The following is a 26,913-nucleotide window of genomic DNA, read 5'->3' as shown; positions in this document are numbered from 1 at the left end:
ATTATTTCAATCAATTAACAAAAAACAAAAGTGAATGGACCAAAGAGAAATGTAGATCAGATCAATATTTGGTGGGAAATTGTTCTAAACATCTTAGAGAACTAACCACAGATCTTCTGTGGATGTAGGCCTCTGCAAATCTTTCTGTCTTCACATAATCCCACACGTTGATGATGGGACCAGGACTCTGCGGGGCCGGATCATCACTTCCAGACTCCTTGTTCTTCTTTCCTTTGCAGATAGTTCTTATCGACATTGGCTTTATGTTTTGGGTCTTTGTCCTGCTACAGAATAAATTTGTAGCCAATCACACACCAAACATTGATTTGCTTCAGATTCCTCTTTTGTTCATTCACTTTACATTTTGCTAAGTAATAAAAATAAACTATTAACACTTCAATTTTTGAAACCATTCTTTCTTTGCAGTATTTTTTTCGCACCTGTCTAAAACTTTTGCTCAACACTGTAGTTAATTAAACATAAGTGTTGTATACGCCTCCATGTCGCAGAACACCGGATTGTTTGCAGAAATGACTGGTAACTTTAGTCTGACAAGATAGATTATCTTGTGTGTTGATGTTAAACACATGTATATACATGAACGACATTTAATTATTCTTCTTGGAAAAATAATTGTGTAGTAGTTGATTGGGTTTCAGCTTGGCACAAATGGTATTGAAAACATTACAATTATATAATTAGTCTCTACTGATTTACATTTTCCCTCTTGTAACAAGTAAGGTCACTTGTTTGTAGTTTGAAAACCCATCAAAAACTTTTTTCCCCCCATATTTTTTACCATCTTCCATGCTTTCTTTGCTTTTCTTCCACACCTTCCTTGGAAGTGCTACTTTCTTGGAGGTTACGAAAAGATTTGATGGTTCCTAAGGGTATTTGCCTACTCTTACATAAGGTCCCCTCTTTTTCCAGGGACGTTCCCAGAGTAGGCAAGTTGACTAATGTGCCATTAAAGAAGTTGTCCACTACTAGGCCAACTCCTTCTCATACCCCATGCTTGGCCCTGATAAAATGAAAAAAACTTATACTCACCTCCCTTGCTGGTGCCATGTTTGATTTGTTCGAAGGCGGGGACAGTGATGCCAGCACTGATTGGGTGCTGGGGTCACGTGTCACAAAACGTGACACCGCATGGGAGACCCGAGGAGAACGAGTGCCGACACCGCGGGAACGGCGCCAGCACGGGAAGTAAGTATATGCTTTATTATTTTATTGGGGCCAAACATTTAGATTAAGAAGGGGTTGGCCAAGTAGTGGACAACCCCTTTAAGTCTATAGGGGCATAATGCTGTTGTGATTATTCTACTGAAATCCCGCAAGCCTTTCCTTTTATATCTAGTATTTAGGCTTACAAAGTGCATAAAAATACTGCACCAACCCTACGCTGTTTGAACAAGTCCTTGGAGCCGTGGTCTCCAAATTGTGGCTCTCCAGCTGATACAAAGCTCTATTTTCAAGTGTAACAGTTGATAAGTTAGGCCTCCTTTGGGAAGTCTACTGAAAAAACTCCTCCAAAAAACCCACCATACCACCAACACCATTGACCCTCCAAAAAGCTACAAAAACACCGTATGTAGATTTTTCACTATTTTACAGCCTGTGAATTAAAGCTAACAAAATGCTAAGAAAAATACCAAGATTCAAGAAGATCTCATCAATTACAAGAAACAGAAAAAGTTGAACGTTCTGTAACTAACGCAGTATGCCCTTATGTAGCACCGTTTTACTTTGCTTTTGGGATTGACTTGATTTACATTATCAACTCTCCTTTTTTTTTGTACAATGACGTCGTCCTTCTTCCTCAATAGGGTCCCAGTATTTCCCACTTTCGTTATTTTGGGGATTGGTCTCTGATAATGAGACTTCAGTCATTATTCGTAGACTTGTTAGCCTTGTGGGACCAGGAACTTGTGAAAAGAAATACCTGTTCTCCGAGCCTTCTGGCTCGCTGTCAATGGCCGTTGTTGCGATAGCCTGGGGAAGCGAGATGAAAGTGATCATTCTAAAGCAAATGTTAAAAGACTGAAGCCATCCAAGATCCGGCAGCAGGAGAACGCCTTCAGCTGCAGGTCTTGACACCGTGCCGAGCAGTCTGAACCCTGGGTCTTTTCTTCTCTGACCTTGCAATTATCTAAATATGTAGATGTAAGTCTACGTCTCCTTTTATGTGTGAGAGAATTCTCCTGGAAGGAAATCGCTGCACTTACAAGAAAATAGTACAAACAAACCTCATCTAGTCATTACATCCAGAATAAAGTGTTTGTACTTTGTGGGCTTTTTTTTTTTGCCTTCCCAGAAGCTGCTGGGGTTGACTTTGTTCAAAGTCTGAACTTAAAAAAGTCTCCATTGTTTCACAATAAACAATTCAATTAATTTCCTGAGTTCCGCAGAGCTTTATGTAGCATGAAACTGCTCAATGTTATCAAGGAACATTTAAATGCTCCATAAACTCTTGACTTAGCGAGCGCGACGCCACGCTCACTGGTAGACTGATGTTATCAGTAAGTTATTACTACTCCCATGTGAAGGTGTAGTAATATAACAGTGCAGGGCATGGATGGGGGTGATGGGAATTTGTCAGAAAGTTAATGATTAGGCTTAGTTCCATACTTTCTTGGAGATCAGACGAGATTTCATGTCTGAACTGAGCAGGAATCAGTGAAGTCAAGGCCCATTTACATGAGGAGATAATTGCTCGAACCACTTTTCCTACAAATGTTCTTTCCACATCATTGCTCCTTGTAAACATGTCCGGTGATCAAATAGCAAACGACAAAATGATCATTGTCGTTGATCACATCTGTTATGTTGACATGAAAATGTATTTGTCAGCAGCACAGTTCCTCGTATAAATTGGGATATGCTGCAGACAATAATTGAACCCGCTGGGAATGAACAAATTGTTATATAGCCTCTAATGCTTTATGCATCCTCCAAGCGCTGATCCATACTACAGTTGATTGGGATGGTGTTAAAGTGGTTTAGGAAAAGTCCGGTAATCAGCTTTTTTAGAGAAACTGCACCATGTTTGTTTACTTTCTGTGTCTAGTATTGCAGTTGATCACCATTTAAAACAACATTGATTCCATGGTGCTGTACATGAGAAGGGGTTACATACATAAATATAAATTACAGTGAACAAACTACAATGTCAAACTGGTACAGAGGTGAGAGCAAGGCTGTGGAGTCGGTAAGCCAAACCTCCGACTCCAACTCCGACTCCTCAATTTCCATGACACCGACTCCCTCATACATGGCTCATGTTTAAGTGATAAATTTACTGTAGTACAGATTCATCTCAGCTAAAAGTCTAGACCCCTAGATCAGGAATAGGACAGACATTTATAGGACATTTCATAACTTTCCCAAATTCTTATGAAAAAAGCATTCCCCACAAACTGCATTGAACTACTGTACCCAATTTATTATATATTTTAGGAGTTGGAGTCGGTCCATTTTATACCGACTCCACCAAAATGGACTCCGACTCTTAACTCCACGACTCCGACTCCAACGCCCTGGTTGAGAGGACCCTGCCCTAGCGGGCTTATATTCTACAGGATAATGAAGAAGGAGACCGTAGGTTGAGGCAGTAGGTTAGTGGCAGATTCATTGGTGGTGAGGTAGCTCCAGGGTTATTGCAGGCTGTAAACTTTCTTGAAGAGATATATGTTTATATATCGTTTGGAAGTTCCGAAACTGGCGGATAATCGGACGTGATGGGGCACAGGTTTCCCGAGTATGGGTGATGTTTGGGAGAAGTCTTTTTAGGCCATTGGGTGAGGAGGAGAGAAGAAGGTCTTGAGAGGACCGGAGATTACATATTAAAAGGTAACAGGAAATTAGTTTGGAGATTTACGAAGGAGACAGATTATGGACGGCTTTGTAGGTCAATGTCTATAGTTTGAACTGGACGCGTTGGGGAATTGGGAGCCAATGAATAGATTTGCAGAGGAAAGAAGAGCAATAGCAAGGCGAGAGGTGGATTAGTCGTGCAGCAGAGTTAAGGATGGACTGGAGAGGATCGAGAGTGTTAGCAGGGAAGCCACAGAGAAGGATATTGCAGTAGTTGAGACTGAAGCTGATGAGGGCATGCACTAACATTTTAGTAGATTCAGAGTTGAGGAAAAGACAGATTCTGGAAATGTGATCATGGCATGTTTGAAAACAGAAGAGAAGGTATCAGAGGTTAGTGATAGGTTGAAAAGATGGGTTAGGGCTGGGATAAGCATGGTGGTGAAGTTGGGGAGGAGGTGGAATGGGATGGGGTCATGTGCACAAGTGGTGAAGTCCGTGAAATTTGGAGAAGAGATGAGAGAGTTTTCCTTCAGTGATGGTGGGGAGGAAGGTTATAAGGGAGGAGCAGTGGTCTTTTAGACATAGGGGTTGTGGTGGATGGGCAGTAAAGACTTGCATTGAGATGAAGAAGGTCGGAGGGGGCAGTCAATGAGGGAGTTAAAAGTGTTGAATAACTGTTTGGGGTTGTGTGATAAAGAAGATACAAGGGTTGTGAAATAGACCTGTTTAGCAGATGTGAGGGCCAATTTGAATGTGAAGTTGCTGTTTAAAATGCGGTGAAATACCACCTAGTAGTGTCCGACTCTTTAATGAGCCTTTCAACGTGACCAGTGAGAAATGCCAAGCCAGAAACTGATCTATAGCCAGAATGTTTTGAGGGTTTTATCCCTCTTCATTGTAGAGCAGGTCTTGGCTGGGTGAGTGCAACAGTCTTGAGTCAACTTGTGGGAAGTACTCCTTGCCTGTTAAGGCCCATTTACACCAGCTGATAATCTGTCAGATTCTAATGGAATTCATAATTCAAAAAATGTACAAAAATAATAATTAGGGATAAAAAGGAAGTTTTAATGGGACTCAACAGATTTCCTCTTGGCTTCCAGAATTTTTTATGGCAAGAGGACTAGAAGAACACCAGTGTGAACAGCACCTGGAAAGGATATAAGTTACCTTCTGTGGCCCGTTGGTGGTCTCCCTTTTATATAACATGTATGATTATTATGTACTCTGTCTACTATACAAGAGAGGGATTAATATTTGCCTATCTTTTTTACTTTTCGAAATTTGCAAAAAAATGTTCTCTAAAATATCTCCACGGTGAATTCAGGATTGGTCATGCTTCTTTTGTTTCTTGCAGGGCTGACTATAAACATGGATTGTACAGCGCCTCAGAAGAAGGGACTGTTTTTGCTGAAGATGCTGTGGCTTTTGCTGGTATGCTTGGTAAGTTATCCGGTGGAGTTTGGCTACTTCAGAATCGTCTCAAGGTCTCGGATCCCGTTCGGTAGCGAGCGCCCGGCAGTATACACTGTCACACATTAGAGGATCCTTTTTATCAGCAGCCAGTGAATAATCACATACCGTCTTGTACAGACACGCTCGGCATAGCTGCGGTGTCTCCACATAACACTGAACTACTTCAAAGTCTTACTATTTAAACTGAATCCAGATACCGTATAAACGGAGCTACCAAGGAGAAAACTTAGATAGTATTAGCGAGTGGCTGTGGGATTATTTTCCGTTAGATTACCACCACAAGAATGATGGATTTAGCATTTTGAAATTATATTTTTTACATTAGTGCTGCAGTACTCATGAACCAGCAGCTAACTATTTGGTAATGGTTACCTGCACACATAATTGTATTGAGGACCCTTTTAATGACTACATCCTCCTTTTGTAACTATTACTTACCTTTGGTAAATGTTGGACTGTCAGCCGAAAGATCGCTCAACAGTCATCTCACCCGACTCTCCAATACACAGGAGTGCATGTTCGGCCGAGCGCTCCTGTGTTCACTGTGAGAAATCCATCAACTAACATGTCGGCCGGCGGCTTAACTCATGGAGAACAATGCAATCGGCAGTCCGAAATTGGACGTGTCCAATCGACATCACTCCCAACCATCATTTGGCCAGCGCCCCCACATTAGAACGTCAGCCAAATCTGTCAATATTGGTGGGTTCGGCAGACATAGGTCTAATATGTATGGCCATTTGTAAAGCAGCCATACAAATTAGATGTACTCGCTGATCATCTGATGTGTATTGGGGTCTCCTGACTTCCCCCCAACCGATGATGTCAGTGGAGAGAAGAATCGGTAGTTTAAACTTCTAAAGGCCTCATATTAGACTAATGTCGGCCGAACCCGCCGATTTCGACAGGTTTGGACGACGGTCAAATATATACACATTAGACCACTGGCCAGCCTGCCCACTGAAGGTCGAAGAAGATGTCAATCGCGCATGTCCAATTTCTGACTGCCGATCACATTGTTCTCCTGAAGATAAGCCGCCAGCTGACTTTTCAGCTGATAGCTTTCTCATAGTGAACACAGGAGCATTCTTCCAAACTGCCTCTCCTGCATATAGGTGAGGCGACTGAGATGGCTGTCGGCCGACTCTAATGTGTACAGCCAGCTTAAAGGGGTTATCCAGGACTATTTTTTTTTTTTTTTACTATGGGCCTAAAAACCTACAGGCAGGTAGTTGTCATCTACCTACCTGTTCTACACTGCACCTGCTCGGCACTGGGCACAACAGGCAGGTAGTTATCAACTACCTGCCTGTTAGGTCTTAGGCCCATAATAAAAAAAGTAAAATTGTCCAGAATAACCCCTTTAACTCTTGATCCTTTTGTTTTTAGGGAAGATAAGTCGCTGCCAGAGGAGTCTTACAGTGGTTTTCAACCCTTTTACCCATTAAAAACATAAACATGTCGAGCCGACCATTCAAATGTCTGCTGGAGTTGGGAGAGATACCAGACGGGCGTGGGAGTGTTTAGCCATCACCTATCTCATGTATATGGTCAGCTTTAGACAAGTCAAGGAGAGTCCACACAACCTCCTGGGGAATATTTACTACCTTTGCATTACACATTACTTAACATTTTGCTTCCTAATTGAATAGAGTTCCCCTTCAAAGCTACACTCCTTTCCCCTCTAGAAGTTGGCACCCCTCTTCTCCCCCTCCCAATAATAATCACTGCAAGTCCAACATCCCACTTTTCCAGTAGTGTAAGCAATCTTTCCATTAGCTTCTTGCAGTAGTTGACCCATCCTTCCACTCAGGCCACGGCCCCACTATCATTATTCGGTCAGTATTTTTTCTCAGGAGTGGAAGCCAAAACCAGGAGTGGGTGATAAATGCAGAATCGATGCACTTGTTTCTATTATACCTTTTCTCTGATTGTTCCTCACTTGATTTTCACTGCCACTCCTGAGAAAAAAGACTGACCGAACACTGACCAAATACTGATAGTGGGGCCGTGGCCTCAGGCTTGGACTGGCCCACAGGAGAATCTCGTGGTGGGCCCCACTCCTTCTATCTGAGAAATTGTTAGCACAATACATTTGTTTCACAATTTACAGACTAGGGCAGCTGTCACGCAGGGTGTGGGAAAGGCTTAGTGCAACACAAAGGGAAGAGGGAAAGGGAGCCCAGACTCTAGGGAAAGGGGAGAGTGGAGGCCTCCTAGGCTGATCTAATATCACCCTGTCTCCACTAACGTCCCTATATTGGCTCTTCACCAATCACCGCACGCGTACCTTGCCCTATCTTTCCCTGGTGTTGGGCCCTGGCTAGGGAAGGGAGGGGGATGAGCGCTAGTCGATCCCCACTGACCACTAAAGACAACAAGGAGGAACAAACAAGGGAAGATAGCTTAGCTTTTAGTCAACTTCAGAGAGATTAACACCCATCCTCATAGCTCCAGAGAGGATGAAGTAATGCACTTGCTCCGGGCTGTAAAAAAGGGTAATGTGAGTATCCCCGGCACCTCCCTCTAGCAGACAGCAGGTATTTATACACCCAGACCAGGGTGTTAATTAGCCAGAGGAAGGTAGCCGCTGGGTCTTAGAGAGACACCCTCTAAGAAGGTGTCTGTAATGCCAAATGTAGAGATCTCCTGCAACCAACTGCAGGGCGACTGTCTGTGACATCTGACACACTTGTGACAGCAGCATCTCATTTAACAAACTACTCTGTTTATTATTATGTAGAAACATAGGCAAACTCACGAATGAGAGTAATGTAATATTTGCTTGTAGCTGAGCAGTGTGCCCCTCAGAGTCAGTGTTACTAGTGGACCCTTGGCACTCCAGTCCGGCACTGATTCCAGTAGTCAAAGCAGGATTGATGCAAGAAGTGCTCACAGTAGTGTTAAGATCTGACAGCTGACGGCTTCTGCAGTGGGAGTTGCAGCTTGATGCTGTTACTGACCATATCCAGCTCTATGCATTTTGCACTGGATGAGAGGATTCGGATGCTGAGAGGCAGAGGGCAATACCTGGCCACTGGGGATGAATGTTCTGGTCTCTGGGAATCTCAAACCTGGTTTTGGCAAATCAGACAGAAAAACCTGGTGAAGATTCTCTTTAAAGGGACATTGCAAAAATATCTGTATCCCCTACTTATGGGATAAGGTATAACTTGCTGGTTGCTGGAGGTCCGACCTCTGGGAGGCTGAGCATACGCATCTCTGCTCCATTCACTATGGGGCTTTGCAGAGCCCTGTTCTCAGGATTCCAGAGCCCCTTTTTGGAATTGCTGGTTGTCTCAGCGGTCAGATCCCCAGCAATCAGCAAGTTATCCCAAATCGAGCAGACAGAGGATAACTTAGCATTTTGGAAATAACCCTTTAGTGTTTTATAGATAAACAAAGCTTGACTTTTTTGTATTCGACGCTCTCTGGCGGTCCCCCTCTACACAGGCAGCTGGCATCATTTGCACGGTTGCGTTAACAAACACTAATTTGTCCACCAAAATCAATTATTCATAAAAGTCTCAGAAGATTAATTGTTTCTAAATAAACTTGTGAAGATCAGACATCTGCAGTCCATATGTTAATAGGACCCTTCTAAGAACGTATTATTACTTACTGTGCAAATATATAAGACATCGATCACATGTGCCACATTTCCCTCTCTGTACCGCTGTTTTATAGCATAAAATATTCCCCTCTCCTAAAAATCTGGCTCATTGGCTACAATACCACATAAATGCTCATGTTTATTGTAATACAATGTATTTCCTCATGCGCCTTTTCATCAGCAGATTAGATCTATGGAAGGTCCCTATTGTATCCTGAAGGAAAGGGTCCTGGTATTTTTTTAGGTGACCACATTCTTTTAGCTGAATCGGAGCGGACAAAAATATTCGGGTTATGTCTAGTGAAGTAATTATTCCCCTCTACTCCTCCTTGGTCAGACCTCATCTGGAATACTGTATCCAGTTATGGGCATCATATTTAAAAAAAAATACATTGGAAAACTGAAGCAAGTTCAGAGAAGAGCTACCAGGATGGTGAGCGGGCTGCAAACTATGTCCTACAAGGAACGGTTAAAGGATCTGGGAATGTTTAGCTTGCAAAAAAGAAGGCTAAGAGGAGACTTAATAGCTGTCTACAAATATCTGAAGGGATGTCACAGTGTAGAGGGATCATCCTTATTCTCATTTGCACCAGGAAACACAAGAAGCAATGGGATGAAACTGAAGGGAGAAGATACAGATTAGATATTAGATGGGGATGAATGAGTGGAACAGGCGGCCACGAGAGGTGGTGAGTTCTCCTTCAATGGAAGTCTTCATACAGAGGCTGGACAGACATCTGTCTGAGATGGTTTAGTGAATCCTGCATTGAGCAGGGGATTGGACACGATGACCCTGGAGGTCCCCTCCAACTCTAACATTCTAGGATTCTAGTCATCTTGGAAATGGAGCACATGTAACCCAAACCGTTTCATCAGTCCATTGTAACTTGGGAAATGTTCTCCAGAATAATGCCCAACATACACTCCAAAGCTAGTGCCACTTGCTCAAACTTTGCACTTAGCAAGAATAAGCTGAACATGGCTCTCCATTGCCTAAAACATCTATTTATTGGGCGTAACACCGAGAAGAGTAACATCTGTTACCTTAGGAGAAAATTCTCCAGACGTAATGATTCACAGAGAGAAACTTTAGTACATTCCCTTAGGCTCATTTCTCAGGATGTGAAAAGCTGATAACTTAACTGATGATACTTTTAGGACTAGAGAAAACCCTCAAAAAGGATAAATCCCAAAATAACCAAACGGTTTATAAAAGATCAGTCGTACCTTATAGATGGTCATATTGTGGATGTACAGTGCTGTGAAAAAGTTTTAGACTGGTAGGGGAAAAATGCTGCAAAGTACGAAAGCTTTCAAAAATAGAAGTGTTAGTAGTTTATTTTCCTTAATGAAAAACGCGCAGAAACGCTTACAAAACGCATGGTAGAAGGCCTGCCATGTTCCCCAATGATAATCCGCATGTGCTGTGCACATACTGCGGACATTTCCGCTGCGGATTATCATTGCGGAAAAAAATGCAGCACTACCAATTATTTTGCAGAAGTGCTGCATTTTCGCCGCCATTGACTTGCATTGAAATGCATGGATTACGCATCACTGTATATGTAGATGCGCATTCCAGGTGTTTCAATGTGCGGATGATACCCGGGTGTGGAGGACAGGAGACTCTCCTCCGGACCCGGGTACCATAGAACCTGCAAAAAAAAGAAAATAAAAAATAAATATCATATTTACCTTCTGATGGCCCCCGCTGCGCTTGTCCTCCCTTGCTGGCAGCTCGCGATGGACTGAAGGACCTGCGCTTCAGTCTACTGCGAGCTGCTGGCACTCCAGGACGGAGCGAAGCAAGACTGCGGGGGCCATCAGAAGGTAAGTATAGATTTACTTTTTTATTTTTAAACATTCTTTAAGGTCACACTATATAAATCCATGCCGGTTGCATGGATTTATATAGTGTGACCAAGTTGTCAAGCACTTTCCAAGTGATGCTAAAGTCGCTTGGAAAGCGCTTGTCAATCCGCATGCGGAAATGCAAGTGAAGAACGCTTCACATCCGCATGTCCCTGGCAGGAAAAACGCATGTACAATCCGCATGTACAATCCGCATGTACAATCCACATGTACAATCCGCATGTACAATCCGCATGTACAATCCGCATGTACAATCCGCATGCGTTTTTTCTGCCAGGGAGATGCAGAAACGCTCAGGAAAAAAATCCTGAGCATTTCTGCATCATGGGCACATAGCCTTAATCAAAATTAGTATTTGGTGTGACCGTCCTTTTGCCTTCAAAACAACATCAAGGCATCAATTCTTCTACATACATTTGCAAACAGTTTTTGAAGTTTATTTTTGTAAAGACTTTTTGCAAAGGTGCTTACTTTTTATTGGTCCAATGCATCTTTTAAAAAAACATATGTGTTGTTTTCATGTCATCTGCGCTCCAAATTACAAATTTTACTTGCTACATGTTGGTGCCAGTCTTCTCTGATCAACTAGGATGACATGCATGAATGCAGAGTTTTGAATATGGCATCTCTAGATGGCTATTTCGCTAGAGAAAACAATGATGAAGCTTTTTCTTTTTTTATTAGGTTCCCAGAGCACTTTCTGAAGTTGGAGACTGCAAAGAGCAGGAATTCTTTGACTATAGTGGAAACTGTCGACCATGCAGACAGTGTGGCCCCGGCATGGAGCTGTCGAAGGTATATTGTTTGATACTGACTTGTCAAAGCAGTGAGAATGATAGGAAATCTGCATGAAACGCTCCATAAGGAGTGAAGAAAAAGGTGTCCCCCTTCCCAACTGATTGTTACCCTTTAATTTAAAGGGAAGTTATCATTAGAAAATTACCTATTGTTTATTGTGTTAATTTTTTTTTGGCAATGTTTTTTTTCTTTCCATATCACAGTCTGTATTAAAAAAAAAAAAAATGGAATTCTTGCAATTCTCACCTTGGCCACAAGGGCTTTTTTAGATTCTAATTTCCTGTTGTCACAGGAAACAGCACATGCACATTGGCCACAATGAACTGACTCAGATCCTATCAATTGTATTGAAGCTCTAATGAGCGTGTGCAGAGGTCATGTTGAAGGAGCTGTGACATCACCTATTGCGAACGGCGTAACCTGTGTTATTCACTGTGCACCTGTCGTTGTGGTCCTGCCTCTGATTATAAGGAAATTGCTGCAAACTCTTTCCTGAAAGGACTGTCTGAAAAAAAACAAAAACCACCAAGTGGTTACTGTGAAAATGGCAAGATTACTAATTTGGTTGTAATATAGAGAAAAAAACAACAAAAAAAGTCTTAGCAAAAATAAACCTACCGTTTTGTGTCTACAGCTTCAAAAACTGTTTCCAATGGGACAAATCTGGTGACAAGTTCCCTTTAATGGCCGACGACATGTAATACTATATTTTCAGTGCAGTGGCTGCTGTAGTGGATATTTGTGGCCAGGCAAAACTTTTTTTTTCAAGCCATACCATTCCCTTCTCTAAGAGAAGAGAAAAGGATCTCATGGCCAAAGTACTAATTTCCAATATTAAAATAATATGTTACAAAAGTGTAGAGATCAGCTTAGGTTCTTGGTAGTAAGTGTTTAATTTCCCTGCAGCACCACCACTGGAGAAATAAAGTATTACACATTTTTCATTACAGACATAGATGCGTCGGGTCCTCCAAAGTGAGAGACGTACTTTGAACCATCAAGTCAAAATAAAGAGAGGCGACACAGGTCTGTAGTGGGGACCCCCAATCATCAGAATTCCTCTATAGAGTAATTGAAAACAGGTCTTCCAAATGAGAAAACCCTTTTAATGTTCCAGGCAGGTCCCAGTTTACTTTTATGGGTGCTCCTGTGATGTTTTCCCAATCGGAATGATTTAGCGGCATATATTCAGCACGGCATTATAAGAGGGAGGCACCGAGGGCAGTATGGCGAAAGCGCGTGAAGCGGGTACATCTGTTATTGTACGCACTCGATCACGACGAGCTCGTCCTCATTCTCTTTGTTACATAATATAAAAAAAAGCCTCTTTTATACGTTTCCTCCATTGCTTTTTTTTTTTTTTTTTTTTTTACTATTTTCTTGCAGCGGTAGAAAAGACGTGGTCTTTAAGGAGCGATCCAGGGGGCATGACATTATGTATTGGGGCTTATTGCAGGTTTAGGATTTGGCAGTAACCTCAAACATCTGTTGAAGCAGAGATGAATAAAAATGTAGATGGTTTAGATTTACAGTCAGCTGGAGAGAGCACATCTCTGGAGCGGCAGAATTGGCTCTCCGTAAAAGAAAGAATGTGTCCATAAAAGTGCAATGACATCGATTCCTGTAAGACCAGTTACTTTTATGTGGGGATTGAATTCTAGAATCTGGATTTTCTTTTTCTTTTCTTATAATTAAAGGGGTTGTCTGGCTGGATCCAATAATCACCTATCCACGGGATACAGGATAAATAAATCGGGAGGGGTTCGACTGCTGTTGCCCCCACCAGTTGTCAGAAACGGGTACTCCTAACCTCGTTAACCTCCGTTCCTCTTATTCTCTATGGGACTGCTGAAGCGCTGCACTTGGCTTTCTCTGGCAGCCCCATAGGGAATAAATTAAGCATGTGCAACGCCACTCCACTCTAAGGTCACGTGCACACGTTCAGTATTTGGTCAGTATTTCACCACCTATGGATTTTGTTGAGGCGGACTAATCCAACTGAACGCTCCCTTTTTTTGAGTGGGGATTCGGATGAGTTCCCTGCACCTTTTTGTTTGGACAGCGTCTAGCTCGGAGCAGATTCCATCAGGATTCGCTTTAGAAAATTGACGGGCACTTTTTTTTTTTATTTTATATTTTTCATTTTTCAAAACCTCATCAGGAGAAAAACCCTCAACTTGTATGAACAGCAAATTGCATTTCCAATAGAAATGAATAGGAAATATTTTTGCGGAGGATTTTGGAGCAGATCTGCTCCGAAAAAAACCTCAGAAAAAAAATCTGTGAGAACATAGCCATTGAAAAGCTCCGCATTTTTGACAAGTATACATTATGAAAAAAAAATGTTCACCCTCACAGCAAGCAGAGACCTTGAAAATGATTTTCATGTGCAGAAATTGTTAAGTGGCTGAGCGTCAGCTTATAGAGCATGTATTGGTAAAAATCACTGGATTGTTATTTGGTTCTAAACAATGTTCCTTGGAAGTGTTAGGGCTCTCTCACACGTCAGTATCTTCGGTAAGTGCGGTGACAGTCTCCACACGTACCGGAGACACTGACACATGTAGACCCATTCAAATGAATGGGTCTGCGCGCATGTCAGTGTGTTTCCACGGACCGTGTGTCCGTGTGATCCACACGTAGAAATGTCCATTTTTGGCTGGCAGCACGGATCACTCGGACCCATTCAAGTCAATGGGTCCGTGTAAACACGTACCGCACACAGATCCCATCCGTGTGGCACGTACTGGCGCTTGGGAATCAGTGGTACAGTTAGTGCTGTTCCCAAGCGCCGGGTGCTGAATGCTGCCCTCATCATAGTCCCCTGCCGGTACTGCGATCAGCATCAGTAGGAGATAATGATGAGAGTAGTAGTCTGTTCCCTTTTTCTCCACCTGTGAAAATAAGAATGAAATAAAAAAATCCATATACTCACCTGTCCTAAGTGTCCCCTGCTGTAATCCATGTGACCGCTCCCGCCGGGGAGAATGACTCCTGCAGCTAGCGGTCCCCAGAGCTGCGCTCACCGAGCGGTGTCCTGGCACTCACTGAGCGCAGTGCAGCTCCAGGGCTCCATTCTCCCCGGCTTCTCAGCGTGAGCGGTCAGGACACTAATGACAGGTGAGTATATGGATTTTTTTATTTTATTCCTATTTTTCGCAGCGTTGGCAGGGGACGATGATGAGGGCAGCTTTCAGCACCTGCCGCTTGGGAACAGCGCTAACTGTACCGCTGATTCCCAGGCGCCGGTATGTGTGCTCCTGATGCAGCACACGTGTGCCATACAGGTGCACACGGACGCAGATATCTCCGGTACGGGTTTTTCCGGTACCGGAAATGTCAGGACGTGTGAAAGAGCCCTTAAAAATAGTAGAACGGCATACATCAGTCGTGTGACTACTAGCTATTTTCACGTTTTACATTTTATATGTAGCACTACAGGAAGTTCTCCAGACATTTTTTTTTTTTTTAGAACTTTTTCCTTTTTTTTTTAGCAATTTGCGAGCTCTTGCTTTGTTTTAAGCCGGTCTGCGTCTCTACCTCATTGTCCCACTTGATGAGCGTTGCTGTGAGGGGCCAGCTCTGCATGACATGTCTTTGGCAATGCACAGAGAAAGGTGTGGTTTCCATTCACACGGGTTAAGTGGAATGGCTGTGTGTGACCCGCCTGTGTGTGACCCGCTCCCGGCTCCTGCTCATTCACATCACTGACTTCATTAGCGCACAGATACCTCTCTGAGCTCCGCCATAAGCTGCTGCTGATAATGGAGCGGTGGGAGCCCTTGAAAAACCCTTTATCATTCAAATGCCCCCTGCTTTCTCCAATACAGTGCAGGGCTAGCTGTGGCTATAGGAGTAAGGGAGATTATTAGCCCTGAAAAACACATTGCTGCCTGCTGGAAGACCCTTTGTTTCTGTGATCATTAAGACGCTGGATCTACTCACTTGGTCTACTGTGAAAAGTAATTAATTATCCCCTTTCTTCATCATGTGATCCCAATATGTATGCAACACCACCTGTCTGCACCAGGCAATGTGCAACGCTGTGCCATTTCCAGAAAACCTTACGCATCTTGAATAATATGCATTTACGGAAATCACCTTTGCCATCTATGTCTTCAGTGTCTTTTTGGTTGTACCTTTTTCTGAGTGACAACCTTATTTCTCTTTCTTTCGTATAACTCTGATGAGTGTTATCCTTGGTTTTGATGGATAGCACTCTTCCCCCATGATATTTTATGGGGCTCGGAAAAAAATCTCAGCATGCACAATTTGCCTCCGAAAATTGGACGTCGCTCACCCATTCATTTCTATGGGACCGTGGAGAAAATCGGACCGAAGTATGAAATCCGAGATCGGTCCGATTTTTCACCAACCAAAGTAGTGGAGAAGATGGAGAAACTCTGATCAAACTCCCATTTTCTCAGATGTGGAGAAATCGATGGTCTGCACCTGCCATTATAGCGGTTGTCACCCTGCTTTTATAATAGTCTAGAACTGTAAACTTGCTTAGTAATTTACTGGCATACCAATCTTCCATGTTGTATCCCTCAACCACACCTGGAAAAGTCAGAAGTATGACAGCTAGGATAACAACCTTTTTGGAGCGTTGAGGCTATGTGAGTTTTTCGAGTAGTTTTTGGAGCGGAAACTCCAAATTGTTCTCAAAACCTTTGGGGATGATTCATCAAAGTTTTATCGCCAGGTATCTGGCGAAAAATACTTTGAAAATTCTCAAATTATTTTGCGCAACGCGAGGTTGTGCAATAAAAATGCAACTTCTGTCCTTTTCACGCCATTCTCGCCCCAGCATTGACAAAGTGGACAGAGCTGAGGTGTGACCTGGCATGTTGACCGCTGCTCATCAAATTTATGATGAGCAGCGGTGTTCGCGTCGCCATAAATTTTACTCGAGCAGGGGCTGGAATAAGGTTTGTGGCAAGTTGACCATAGCAGCGCACACCACCATGCGCCTTTCCTCATTCATTAAAAGGTGTGAGCCTCATCAGGAGCTTCTGCTTCCGAACGCCCTCTCATCCAAACATCGTCTATATTTCCGAAAGGACACACTCAACGGAGGAGGATATCCCCCCCTTTGAGTTTCTGCTCAATGTCTTTTCAGAAGAGTCTTTTGCAGGGTTTTCCGCGCAGAAATTGAGTACGGTATATGAACACGGAGTCTTTTTGCTGAGTTTTTTATTTTAGAGGAAACTGAGTAGAACCGCCAAGTTTTTGAGGAGTTTTTGCATTTTTGAGGAGGATTTGATAAGTTTCCTCTCAGTTCCTGCTCAACAAAACTCTCTGTGGATCCAGCCACTGGCACGGTACCCCCATAGCTAAACAGAAAGGCGAACCGTAGTCCCCCATTTCCCTCTGCCAGAAAATCGTGGCTAGGACGAGTTTCAATGCTGCTCCATTCAAAATATAATATGGCACTGAAAGAAGTATCTGATCATGGGGGTCACGGCACTCCGAACCTTACTGACCAGAATACCTCATAGTCAATGGAGATTATCAAAGTAGATTGATGTAGATAAGGCGCCATTCACACTTCCAAGTTTTACAAATTTGTTCTGTCCATGTTTTTTTTTTTCTTTTTGCATATAGAACACATACTTGTTATAGCCCTATTGGTTTGCAGAAAAAAAAGCAGAGATATGCCCGAGTTTGGTCAAATTTGCAGACCAATCTTGGACTGGCACATGAATGGGTAACGGACAATACACAGATGCCATCCATGTTGTTAACAAACATGGATGTGTGAATTTGGCCTTTGAGTTACAATGCTAATGAATAGCGTTTTACAAAATCATGCACATAAGGCAGGAAAAACTTTCTTCAGATGCTCCAGGTTTCCGTATCTAGAGTTTGCCCAATATGTCATAGATTTGTTTTGGAATTTTACTGAATTGCAAGGTTTTTTTTTCTTTGTCCCTATGTTTGCCAAATTGTTATAGCTGTTTTTTTTTCTATGATAAATAGGCCTTTTTCTTTATATTTTTTTTATATTTAAAAAATATTTTAATAGCATACCCATGAACTAAAATAAACTTTAAAAGAAGGCGCCTCTTTCCATTATGGTCTTTCTGATATGGGGTTTGTAAGTTTTTGGTTTGTCAAGGCAGTGCTAATGATGTGGCTTAAACTAGTGGTGGTATTCATTTTATGCTGCATTGAAAAGTCTGTTTCACTCAAGACTGAATTGGCATTAAAGGGAATCCGTCAGCAGGTTTTTGCCATGTAATCTAAAAGCTGCATAATGTAGAGACAGAGACCCTGATTCCAGCAATGTGTCACTTATTGGGCTGTGTTTTTGTTTCAAAAAAATCAGTCTTTTATCAGCAGAAGATTATCACTTTAGGACTAGGTGTCTCGTATATCCTGGTCCAACCACACCCCCACCTCTGATTGGTAGCTTTCTGTCAGCGCATAGAAAGCTGCCAATCAGAAGTGGAGGCAGGGTTATACCGAGCTCAGCAATCCGAGCTCTGCTAGATCTGCAGCAGAGAAAACTGTGATTCTATCACAACTGCTGCACCCAGTAAATTAAGTGACACATCACTAGAATCAGGGTCTCTGTCCCTACATCATGGTGCTGTCAGATTTCGTAGAAAAACCTGCTGACTGATTCCCTTTCAACCGAGTGTAGATAAGAAACAAATCAGTGTTTAATAAAGATATTACTCTGTATCGTTATAAAAAAAAATATTTAGGCAGTGAACTTTTTTAAGGGGGTTGATTCATAATTGAGGTAGCGCAATACTTTAAAATTGTCCTAAGTATGTTTCGGCTCCCTTTCAGCTTTGGTCATCCATATTGAAGGGGTAGTAGATAAGTTACCGATGTGGCTGCAGGTGAAGTTGCTTGTGTTTCACATGTAATGTCCGGATCAGACTTGTTGAGATACAAAATACCACTCTTTTTTGGGGGAGATATTAGGTGATCATCCGATCCTGCCGAAACAGAGCATGCAAATTATTATTATATTATTTAAGTTGGTTCTTACTTTTGCTTTAAGCCCTATGTGTTTGCTATTGTGAGTTCCTTTCATGCAATTAATATGTATAGTATTAATAAATTACTAGAGTTGAGCAAAAAGATTTGCAGGACACTAGTCTAGCGACCACATCAATAGACCACAGAGCCCTGCAAACCCCCTACATACACACACAACTTTGCTACATAAACACACACAGTTCTGCCACGTCAACACACACCTACCTGCTGGCACTTCACCTAATTAGTGGTCGCGCTGCACCATAATATCATGAGGCCTACTAATCAGAAGAGACGCTGGGCAAACCAGTATGTAGGACGTTGGAAGGGCCCTGGTTCGGCAGCCACAGACCATTGGACCAGTTTCCCGCAAGTCTTTTTTGCTCAACTCTATATAATACAGCCAATTATGGATCACGGACCCAATAAAATAGAGATTTCCTCTTAACTGTCATGGCTTTTTACTTTTTAGGAATGCGGCTTTGGATTTGGGGAGGACGCACATTGTTTACCATGTCGACCTAATAGGTTTAAGGAAGATTGGGGTTTCCAGAAATGCAAGACTTGCCTAGACTGTGCGTCCGTCAACCGCTACCAGAAAGCAAACTGCACACCGACCGGGAATGCCTTGTGCGGAGAATGCGTCCCAGGGTAGGAAGTATATGTATATTATACATCCTCTGCTCATGTATACATTATATATTACCGTCCAAGATACAAGGATCAATCGCTGTATTTTAGATTACCAGATGTAGCAGAGGTGGATTTATTTCTGACCAGTCAGTCATATATTGTTATTATTATTCTTATATATTATGTATATTTGATAACTTGCTTATAAGAAAAATTAGAAAACCGTAATTGTCTATGCACACTCTTGGGCTGGTCAGGACCTGAGCGTACAGGAAGGTTACAGTAGTTTAATACTATGAGACAATCACAGATTCAGAAAATATTAAAGGTGTTGGCCACTTCCACATTTTTAAAACGACTCAGAATAGATTAAAACAATATAAGAAACAATACTCAACCTCACAGATTTCCTCATCCAGACGCAACCCTTGTAACACTACCACCACCTTTACCAATCACAGCGTTATCTATTTTTCATACTAAAGGAGGCACCTTACTAGAAGAGGCGTCCAAGTTTTGGCAGCAGAAAATAGGAAAAATATATTTCCTATTAATTAAGATTTTCCTGCAGGTATAAGCAAGTGGAGGGGTCAGCATCGCTAATTTTAGTGCACTATGGTAGAATAGGGAGGTAATAGATCTATTGTTAGTGTTTATCTGTAGCATGTGTGTTATACACATATGGCTTTACAGCACGTATAAAATGTAAACTCTGCAGCACACACATATACGTGCACGCTCAGCTCGGCAACATACACACACTGTTCGGGTACACAAACAACTCTGCCACATAAACACACAGCTGTGTTACAAAAACACACACAGCTCTGTTACATAAACACACACAACTCTGTTACACAAACTGGCACACAGCTCTGCTACATTAGCACACATAGATCTTAAATCAGTACACACACAGTTCTGCTACATCAGAACACACACAGCTTTGCTTGTTACACACACAACTCTGTTCCATGCACACACTGCTCAGCTACATCAACACATACTGCTCAGCTACAACACACTCAGCATAGCTGTATCTTCGAAACACACACAGCTCCGCTACAACAAACTCAGCTACAGTTATATGAAAAAGTTTGGGCACCCCTATTAATCTTAAGCTTAATGTTTTATAAAAATTGGTGTTTTTGCAACAGCTATTTCAGTTTGATATATGTAATAACTGTTGGACATAGTAATGTTTCTGCCTTGAAATGAGGTTTATTGTACTAACAGAAAATGTGCAATCTGCATTCAAACAAAATTTGACAGGTGCATAAGTATGGGCACCCTTATCATTTTCTTGTTTTAAATACTCCTACCTTCTTTTTACTGACTTACTAAAGCACTTTTTTGTTTTTGTAACCTCATTGAGCTTTGAACTTCATAGCCAGGTGTATGCAATAATGAGAAAAGCTACTTAAAGTGGCCACTTGCAAGTTGTTCTCCTGTTTGAATCTCCTCTGAAGAGTGGCATCATGGGCTCCTCAAAACAACTGTCAAATGATCTGAAAACAAAGATTATTCAACATAGTTGTTCAGGGGAAGGATACAAAAAGCTGTCTCAGAGATTTAACCTGTCAGTTTCCACTGTGAGGAACATAGTAAGGAAATGGAAGAACACAGGGACAGTTCTTGTTAAGGCCAGAAGTGGCAGGCCAAGAAAAACATCAGAAAGGCAGAGAAGAAGAATGGTGAGATCAGTCAAGGACAATCCTCAGACCACCTCCAGAGAGCTGCAGCATCAACTTGCTGCAGATGGTGTCACTGTGCATCGGTCAACTATACAAAGCACTTTGCACAAGGAGAAGCTGTATGGGAGAGTGATGCGAAATAAGCCGTTTCTGCAAGCACGCCACAAACAGAGTCGGCTGAGGTATGCAAAAGCACATTGGAGAAGCCAATTTCTTTTTGGAAGAAGGTCCTGTGGACTGATGAAACCAAGATTGAGTTGTTTGGTCATACAAAAAGGCGTTATGCATGGCGTCAAAAAAACACAGCATTCCCAGAAAAACACTTGCTACCCACAGTAAAATTTGGTGGAGGTTCCATCATGCTTTGGGGCTGTGTGGCCAATGCCGGCACCGGGAATCTTGTTAAAGTTGAGGGACGCATGGATTCCACTCAGTATCAGCAGATTCTTGACAATAATGTTCAAGAATCAGTGATAAAGTTGAAGTTACGCAGGGGATGGATCTTTCAGCAAGACAATGATCCAAAACACCGCTCCAAATCTACTCAGGCATTCATGCAGAGGAACAATTACAATGTTCTGGAATGGCCATCACAGTCCCCAGACCTGAATATCATTGAACATCTGTGGGATCATTTGAAGAGGGCTGTCCATGCTCGGCGACCATCAAACTTAACTGAACTGGAATTGTTTTGTAAAGAGGAATGGTCAAAAATACCTTCATCCAGGATCCAGGAAATCATTAAAAGCTACAGGAAGCGACTAGAGGCTGTTATTTTTGCAAAAGGAGGATCTACTAAATATTAATGTCACTTTTCTGGTGAGGTGCCCATACTTATGCACCTGTCAAATTTTGTTTGAATGCAGATTGCACATTTTCTGTTAGTACAATAAACCTCATTTCAAGGCAGAAACATTACTGTGTCCAACAGTTATTACATATATCAAACTGAAATAGCTGTTGCAAACTGTAACGGGTCTGGGAGGTGGAACCTCTGAGCAACTATACAAGGGGGCAGTCTTTGTAAGGAAGCGGGTGGCTCCCAGGGAAGGCGGGCAGGTAGTCACGGCTAGTGACGGGGACAGTCTCTGGGCAGAGGGGCAGGAGGTCACGGCAAGTGACGGGGACAGTCTCTTGACAGGCGGGTGGTCACGGCAAGTGACGGCAGAGCCTCCGGGTAGGGTAGCAGGCAGGTAGCAGATGGACGCTCCCAGGTGAGCGGGCAAGAGTCTCTGGACAGGCAGGTGGTCACGGCACGTGACGGCAGAGCCTCCAGGTAGGCTAGCAGGCAGGTAACAGGTGAGCGCTCCCAGGTGAGCGGGCAAGAGTCTCTGGACAGGCAGGTGGTCACAGCACGTGATGGCGGAGCCTCCAGGTTGGCTAACAAGCAGGTAGCAGGTGAGCGCTCCCAGGTGAGCGGGCAAGAGTCTCTGGACGGGCAGGTGGTCACAGCACGTGACGGCGGAGTCTCCAGGTAGGCTAGCAGGCAGGTAGCAGGTGAGCTCTCCCAGGTGAGCGGGCAAGAGTCTCTGGACAGGCAGGTGGTCACAGCACGTGACGGCGGAGCCTTCAGGTAGGCTAACAAGCAGGTAGCAGGTGAGCGCTCCCAGGTGAGCGGGCAGACTGATCCATAGATAGACTGGCAGGGCTGGTAGGCAGACTGTCGGACCGCAGATAGATAAGAAACAGGCAGGAATCTGGCAGGTGACTGGCAGGTAACTGGCAGGTAGCTGGTAACGGGACCTGAGGGCTGAAGCAGAGTTGAAAGGCTTTGCAACAACATTGCTCGGGCACGTCCATTTTGGAGGAGGTGCCTAATATATGGGAGGTCCTCCGGCAATTGGCCGGGGACTCCTTAGGACGGCACGCGCGGTCCCTTTAAGAGAGGGGGAGCGCGTGCGCGCGCGCCCTAAGCACACTGCCGTGGAAGGAGCGCGTGCCGGAAGCAGCGAGGAGAGAAGCGCTGGAGGACGCTGCGCCAGGAGTGGGGAGGTGAGAGGGACGGCGTCTCTGCCTAGCACGGGGCAGAGAAGCCGATGCTACACAAAAACACCAATTTTTATAAAACATTAAGCTTAAGATTAATAGGGGTGCCCAAACTTTTTCATATAACTGTATATCATCAAAACACACACAGCAACAACACACTCAACTCAGCTAAAACGCAGCTCAGCTACATCACAAACATGCACACACACAGATCAGCTACACTCCAACACACTCTGCTCAGCGAAATCATCAAAACACACATACAGTTTAGCTACAACACATTTAGCTCAGCTACATCATGAATATACACACTCTTTCTATATCACCACAGTTTGAAATTTATTTCAGGCATGTGACTGATCACATAACCTGAAAGGTCCTTCAGGTAGTCACATAAAATGTCCTTCAGGTAGTCAGGTGAAATGCCCGTCAGGTGAAATGCCCTTCAGGTAGTCAGGTGAAATGCCCTTCAGGTAGTCAGGTGAAGTGCCCTTCAGGTAGTCAGGTGAAATGTCCTTCAGGTAGTCAGGTGAAATGTCCTTCAGGTAGTCAGGTGAAATGCCCTTTAGGTAGTCAGGACATGCAGCTTTAGGGATGTGCAGGTCCTGCTACCTTTCTGTCTTGCCCTGCACAGATCAGACTGTTCATTGTCTGGCAAGAGAGATAGAACTGCACCGCTGCACAGTTCTCTCAGTGATCAGGTAGGACGCTGTGTCGGCTTGCTCCTCCATCAGATGAAACTATTTCCGGACTATAATATGTTCATACTTTTTAGTTAGATGTTTTTCTTGCTAGACGTCTTATAGTCCAAAAAATGTGGTATTTTCTCTATCGCAATGTGCCTGTACACAGCCTGCTGGCGACACTTACCTGTTTGGCACCTGAGTTTTCTCAGATCTGTTCCCCATATTTTTCTGCATAGGGGGCACTGGGCGATCGTCCTCTACTGGATATAATACTTTATTTTGACAAGCGAAGGTCAATTAAATACAGCTTAGATGGGCTCAGTGGCCGCTCATTAGCCCTTCTGCATTTCAATGACCCGCTGTAGAGGTTTGTCTATTGTAAATGCACCGCATTGGACTGGAGCTACATCACCCTCTTAAACATTGAAGAGGGGCGAAATATTTTTCTAATGAATTAAAAACGGGAACTCTCAATTAAAGCGAGAAACTCGTCCTGAATCCTTAATCCTATGTGCCTTTGTGTAGTGCTTAGGCCTCTCTCTTACTATGGAGCCTGTGCTGCCACCGGGGATTACAGAGTAGAGACGTACAGGAGGAGTCGTCCGCTCTCAGTACACGATTACTCTCCTCATCGTACAGCAATGATCGGGGTTACTTAGAATTGGATGAAACTGTTCCAGGCTGAATGACCATGAAATCAGCTTTTAGTAACACATTCAAAACCTTTACCTAGACTTTTGTGGTTTAGTAAACCCTTGGTTTAGAGAGAAAAAAAAAGATCTCATTTAAAGGGAATTTGTCTCTTACAATATATTTCAATAATATCAGTTACTTATTAAAAAATCAAAACTATTTTTATTCTATTTTCTGTACCTGAATATGGGGGCGGCCAGCCTGCCTGAACTTGTCTTTCAGACGTCAGGGAAACACACGATGCCCGAACTGACCAAGTTCTCCTGACTTGATCTTGACAGCCCCACAGGCGTATATGAAGCTCTTGTGTTTGGGCCGAGAGACCCCCGGACCATCCATACATCATGGTCCATACTCACGGACTTTACAGCAGCAACATGGACAGGGCCGGCTCCAGGTTTTTGTGGGCCCCGGGCGAAAGAGTCTCAGTGGGCCCCTTTAACATATACCATGATTCATGATGCACAGATACGACGGAGAAATATATATATATATAGTACAATGCCAAAGATTCCACTAATTACATTACATGAGTGATATCTATAGTAAATTCTACAAAAGCTCAGAAACCAGCGAATCCTCACAGTGCTCAGTGCAGACCGGACAGTATAGTCCTCCATACAGTACTATGGGCACTACATAGTACTCCATACAGTATTATGGGCCCCATATATTGCTCCATACAGAATAATGGACCCCATATAATCCTCCATACAGAATAATGGACCCCATAAAATTCTCCATGCAGAATACTGGCCCCCATATAACACTCCATACAGGATACTGGCCCCCATATAATGCCCAATGCAGGCTGTGCCCCCCCATATAATGCCCCATGCAGGTTGTCACTCCCCCCCCATATAATGCCCCATGCAGGCTGTCACTCCCCCCCCATATACTGGCCCGTGCAGGATGTCACTTCCCCCCCATATAATGCCCCATAGAGGATGTCACCTCCCCCCCCCCATATAATGCCCCATGCAGGATGTCATCCCCCCCCCCCATATAATGCCCCAAGGCCATGCAGGATGTCACTTCCCCCACCCATATAATGCCCCATGCAGGGTGTCACTCCCCCCCCCATATTATGCCCCATGCAGGATGTCATTCCCCCCCCATATAATGCCCCGTGCAGGATGTCTCTCCCCCCCCCATATAATGCCCCATGCGTCCATACATAAAAAAATAAAATAAAATACTCACCTCATTTCTCACCTGCTGCCACTGCTTCGACCGGACTCCTCACCCGCACCGGCATCTTCCCGCTCTGCTCTGCCTGTAACAGCTCAGCAGAGGGCACGATGAAACATCGTCACCGCGCCCTCTGACCTCTGTGCCCTCTGACACAGTCAGAGGACGCGGAAGACACTGGAGCTGCTGTGGAGGCACAAGGAGAGGTAAGTATTGAGCCGGCTGCTGGGGCCCTGAGCAAGCGGGGGAGGGGGTGGCGGGCACTGGCACCGGCACCGCTCTCCTCCGCTCACGCCTCACGGGTCCCATAGCGCGCAGGGGTGCCCAACGGCGAGTGCCCCCCCGCCTGTTCAGGGCCCTGGCACTTGCCCAGGTGCGCCGGGTGCTGACGCCGGGCCTGAACATGGAGCATAGGAAACAATAGTCAGGACATGTTCATTGACTTCTATAGGAAAGTTTTCTAGGCATACTCTGTGATCTGTGCAGAGGTCATTGTGCAGAGAGGTGGAAGGAGGTGAGCTGTGATATCACTTATTGTGAATGGTAGATCCTGTATTATGTTTATAGAAATCATATCTTTGTAATCCTGTGTCATAGTTAAATCGCTGAGGAGTGATCTCTATAGAACAAAAATATCAGCCTAATATTAGTTAAAGTGTGCACTCCACTTTAATAAATGGATGTTAAAGGGGTATTCCGGGGCTCTCATGACATTGTTATGCCACCTGAGTCCTGCAGTCACTCAGCAGCCACCATTGGGCTGCTGTGCTCTGAGATTCGGAAAACGGAAGAAGTAAGAGCACAGCCAATATCAACCATACAAAATGCACTCACAAAACAACAGAGTGGGACACGGGGGAATAATAGGAAGGAGAAACTAAAAAGGAGAAGATGGGGATGTGCACACAGACAAAACTCCAAGCAACAATCTCCTTAACAAATCCCCAAACTCCAACCATGAACTACACCTCAAGCTCCAGAAACAGGCAGTTAGAACTAACACTGTCAACTCCTAAGTGCCAGAGGTGAGCATATATAACAGAGGGGAGTGGCCAACACTGGACAGCTGAGACAATCCAGATAGGAAAGCTCCAGGAGCTTCAACTGAACAGATTAACCCTTGCACTGCCAGCAAGTAAAAAACCTGCACTGTTTAATAAGAAGGTGAAGTAGTTCTAACCAGTGCAGTTCATGAAAGCAGACGCCGCGGTGTAGTGACCCCATTCTGTTGCGGTAACCCCATGACAATGAGTATATTTTGTTTTTACTTTACAAGGGAGACTACATCATTTAAAAATAATGGGTTGTCCAGGTAGTGGACAACCCCTTTAAGGACTTGCTGTAAATGCAATCATAGCCGGCCTCAGTTCACATTCCTTCGGCCATACTATGAAATCACATTTATTTTTCGGCACGCTTGTAACTTGCTCTCACTACATCGGATCATTTTTCAGCTCTT

General features: G+C 43.7%; 1 protein-coding gene across 3 annotated transcripts in view; it reads left to right on the top strand.

Moving 5' to 3' along the window:
- The window catches only part of TNFRSF19 (TNF receptor superfamily member 19), a 95,377-nt gene that overhangs the window by 28,564 nt on the left and 39,900 nt on the right, over nucleotides 1-26,913 (top strand). For all 3 annotated transcript variants that reach the window (XM_073662210.1, XM_073662212.1, XM_073662211.1), the window contains exons 2-4: nucleotides 5,171-5,256; nucleotides 11,459-11,569; nucleotides 19,041-19,219. In XM_073662210.1, coding sequence (XP_073518311.1) covers nucleotides 5,171-5,256; nucleotides 11,459-11,569; nucleotides 19,041-19,219 — 376 coding nt within the window. The remainder of the gene's footprint in view (nucleotides 1-5,170; nucleotides 5,257-11,458; nucleotides 11,570-19,040; nucleotides 19,220-26,913) is intronic.

The sequence above is a fragment of the Phyllobates terribilis genome, unplaced genomic scaffold (assembly GCF_046119375.1).
Source record: "Phyllobates terribilis strain yellow unplaced genomic scaffold, ASM4611937v1 Scaffold_2__4_contigs__length_985480577, whole genome shotgun sequence".
Lineage (NCBI taxonomy): Eukaryota > Metazoa > Chordata > Amphibia > Anura > Dendrobatidae > Phyllobates > Phyllobates terribilis.
Note: the sequence above shows the minus strand (reverse complement) of the source record. Positions and strands in the feature narration are given on the sequence as shown.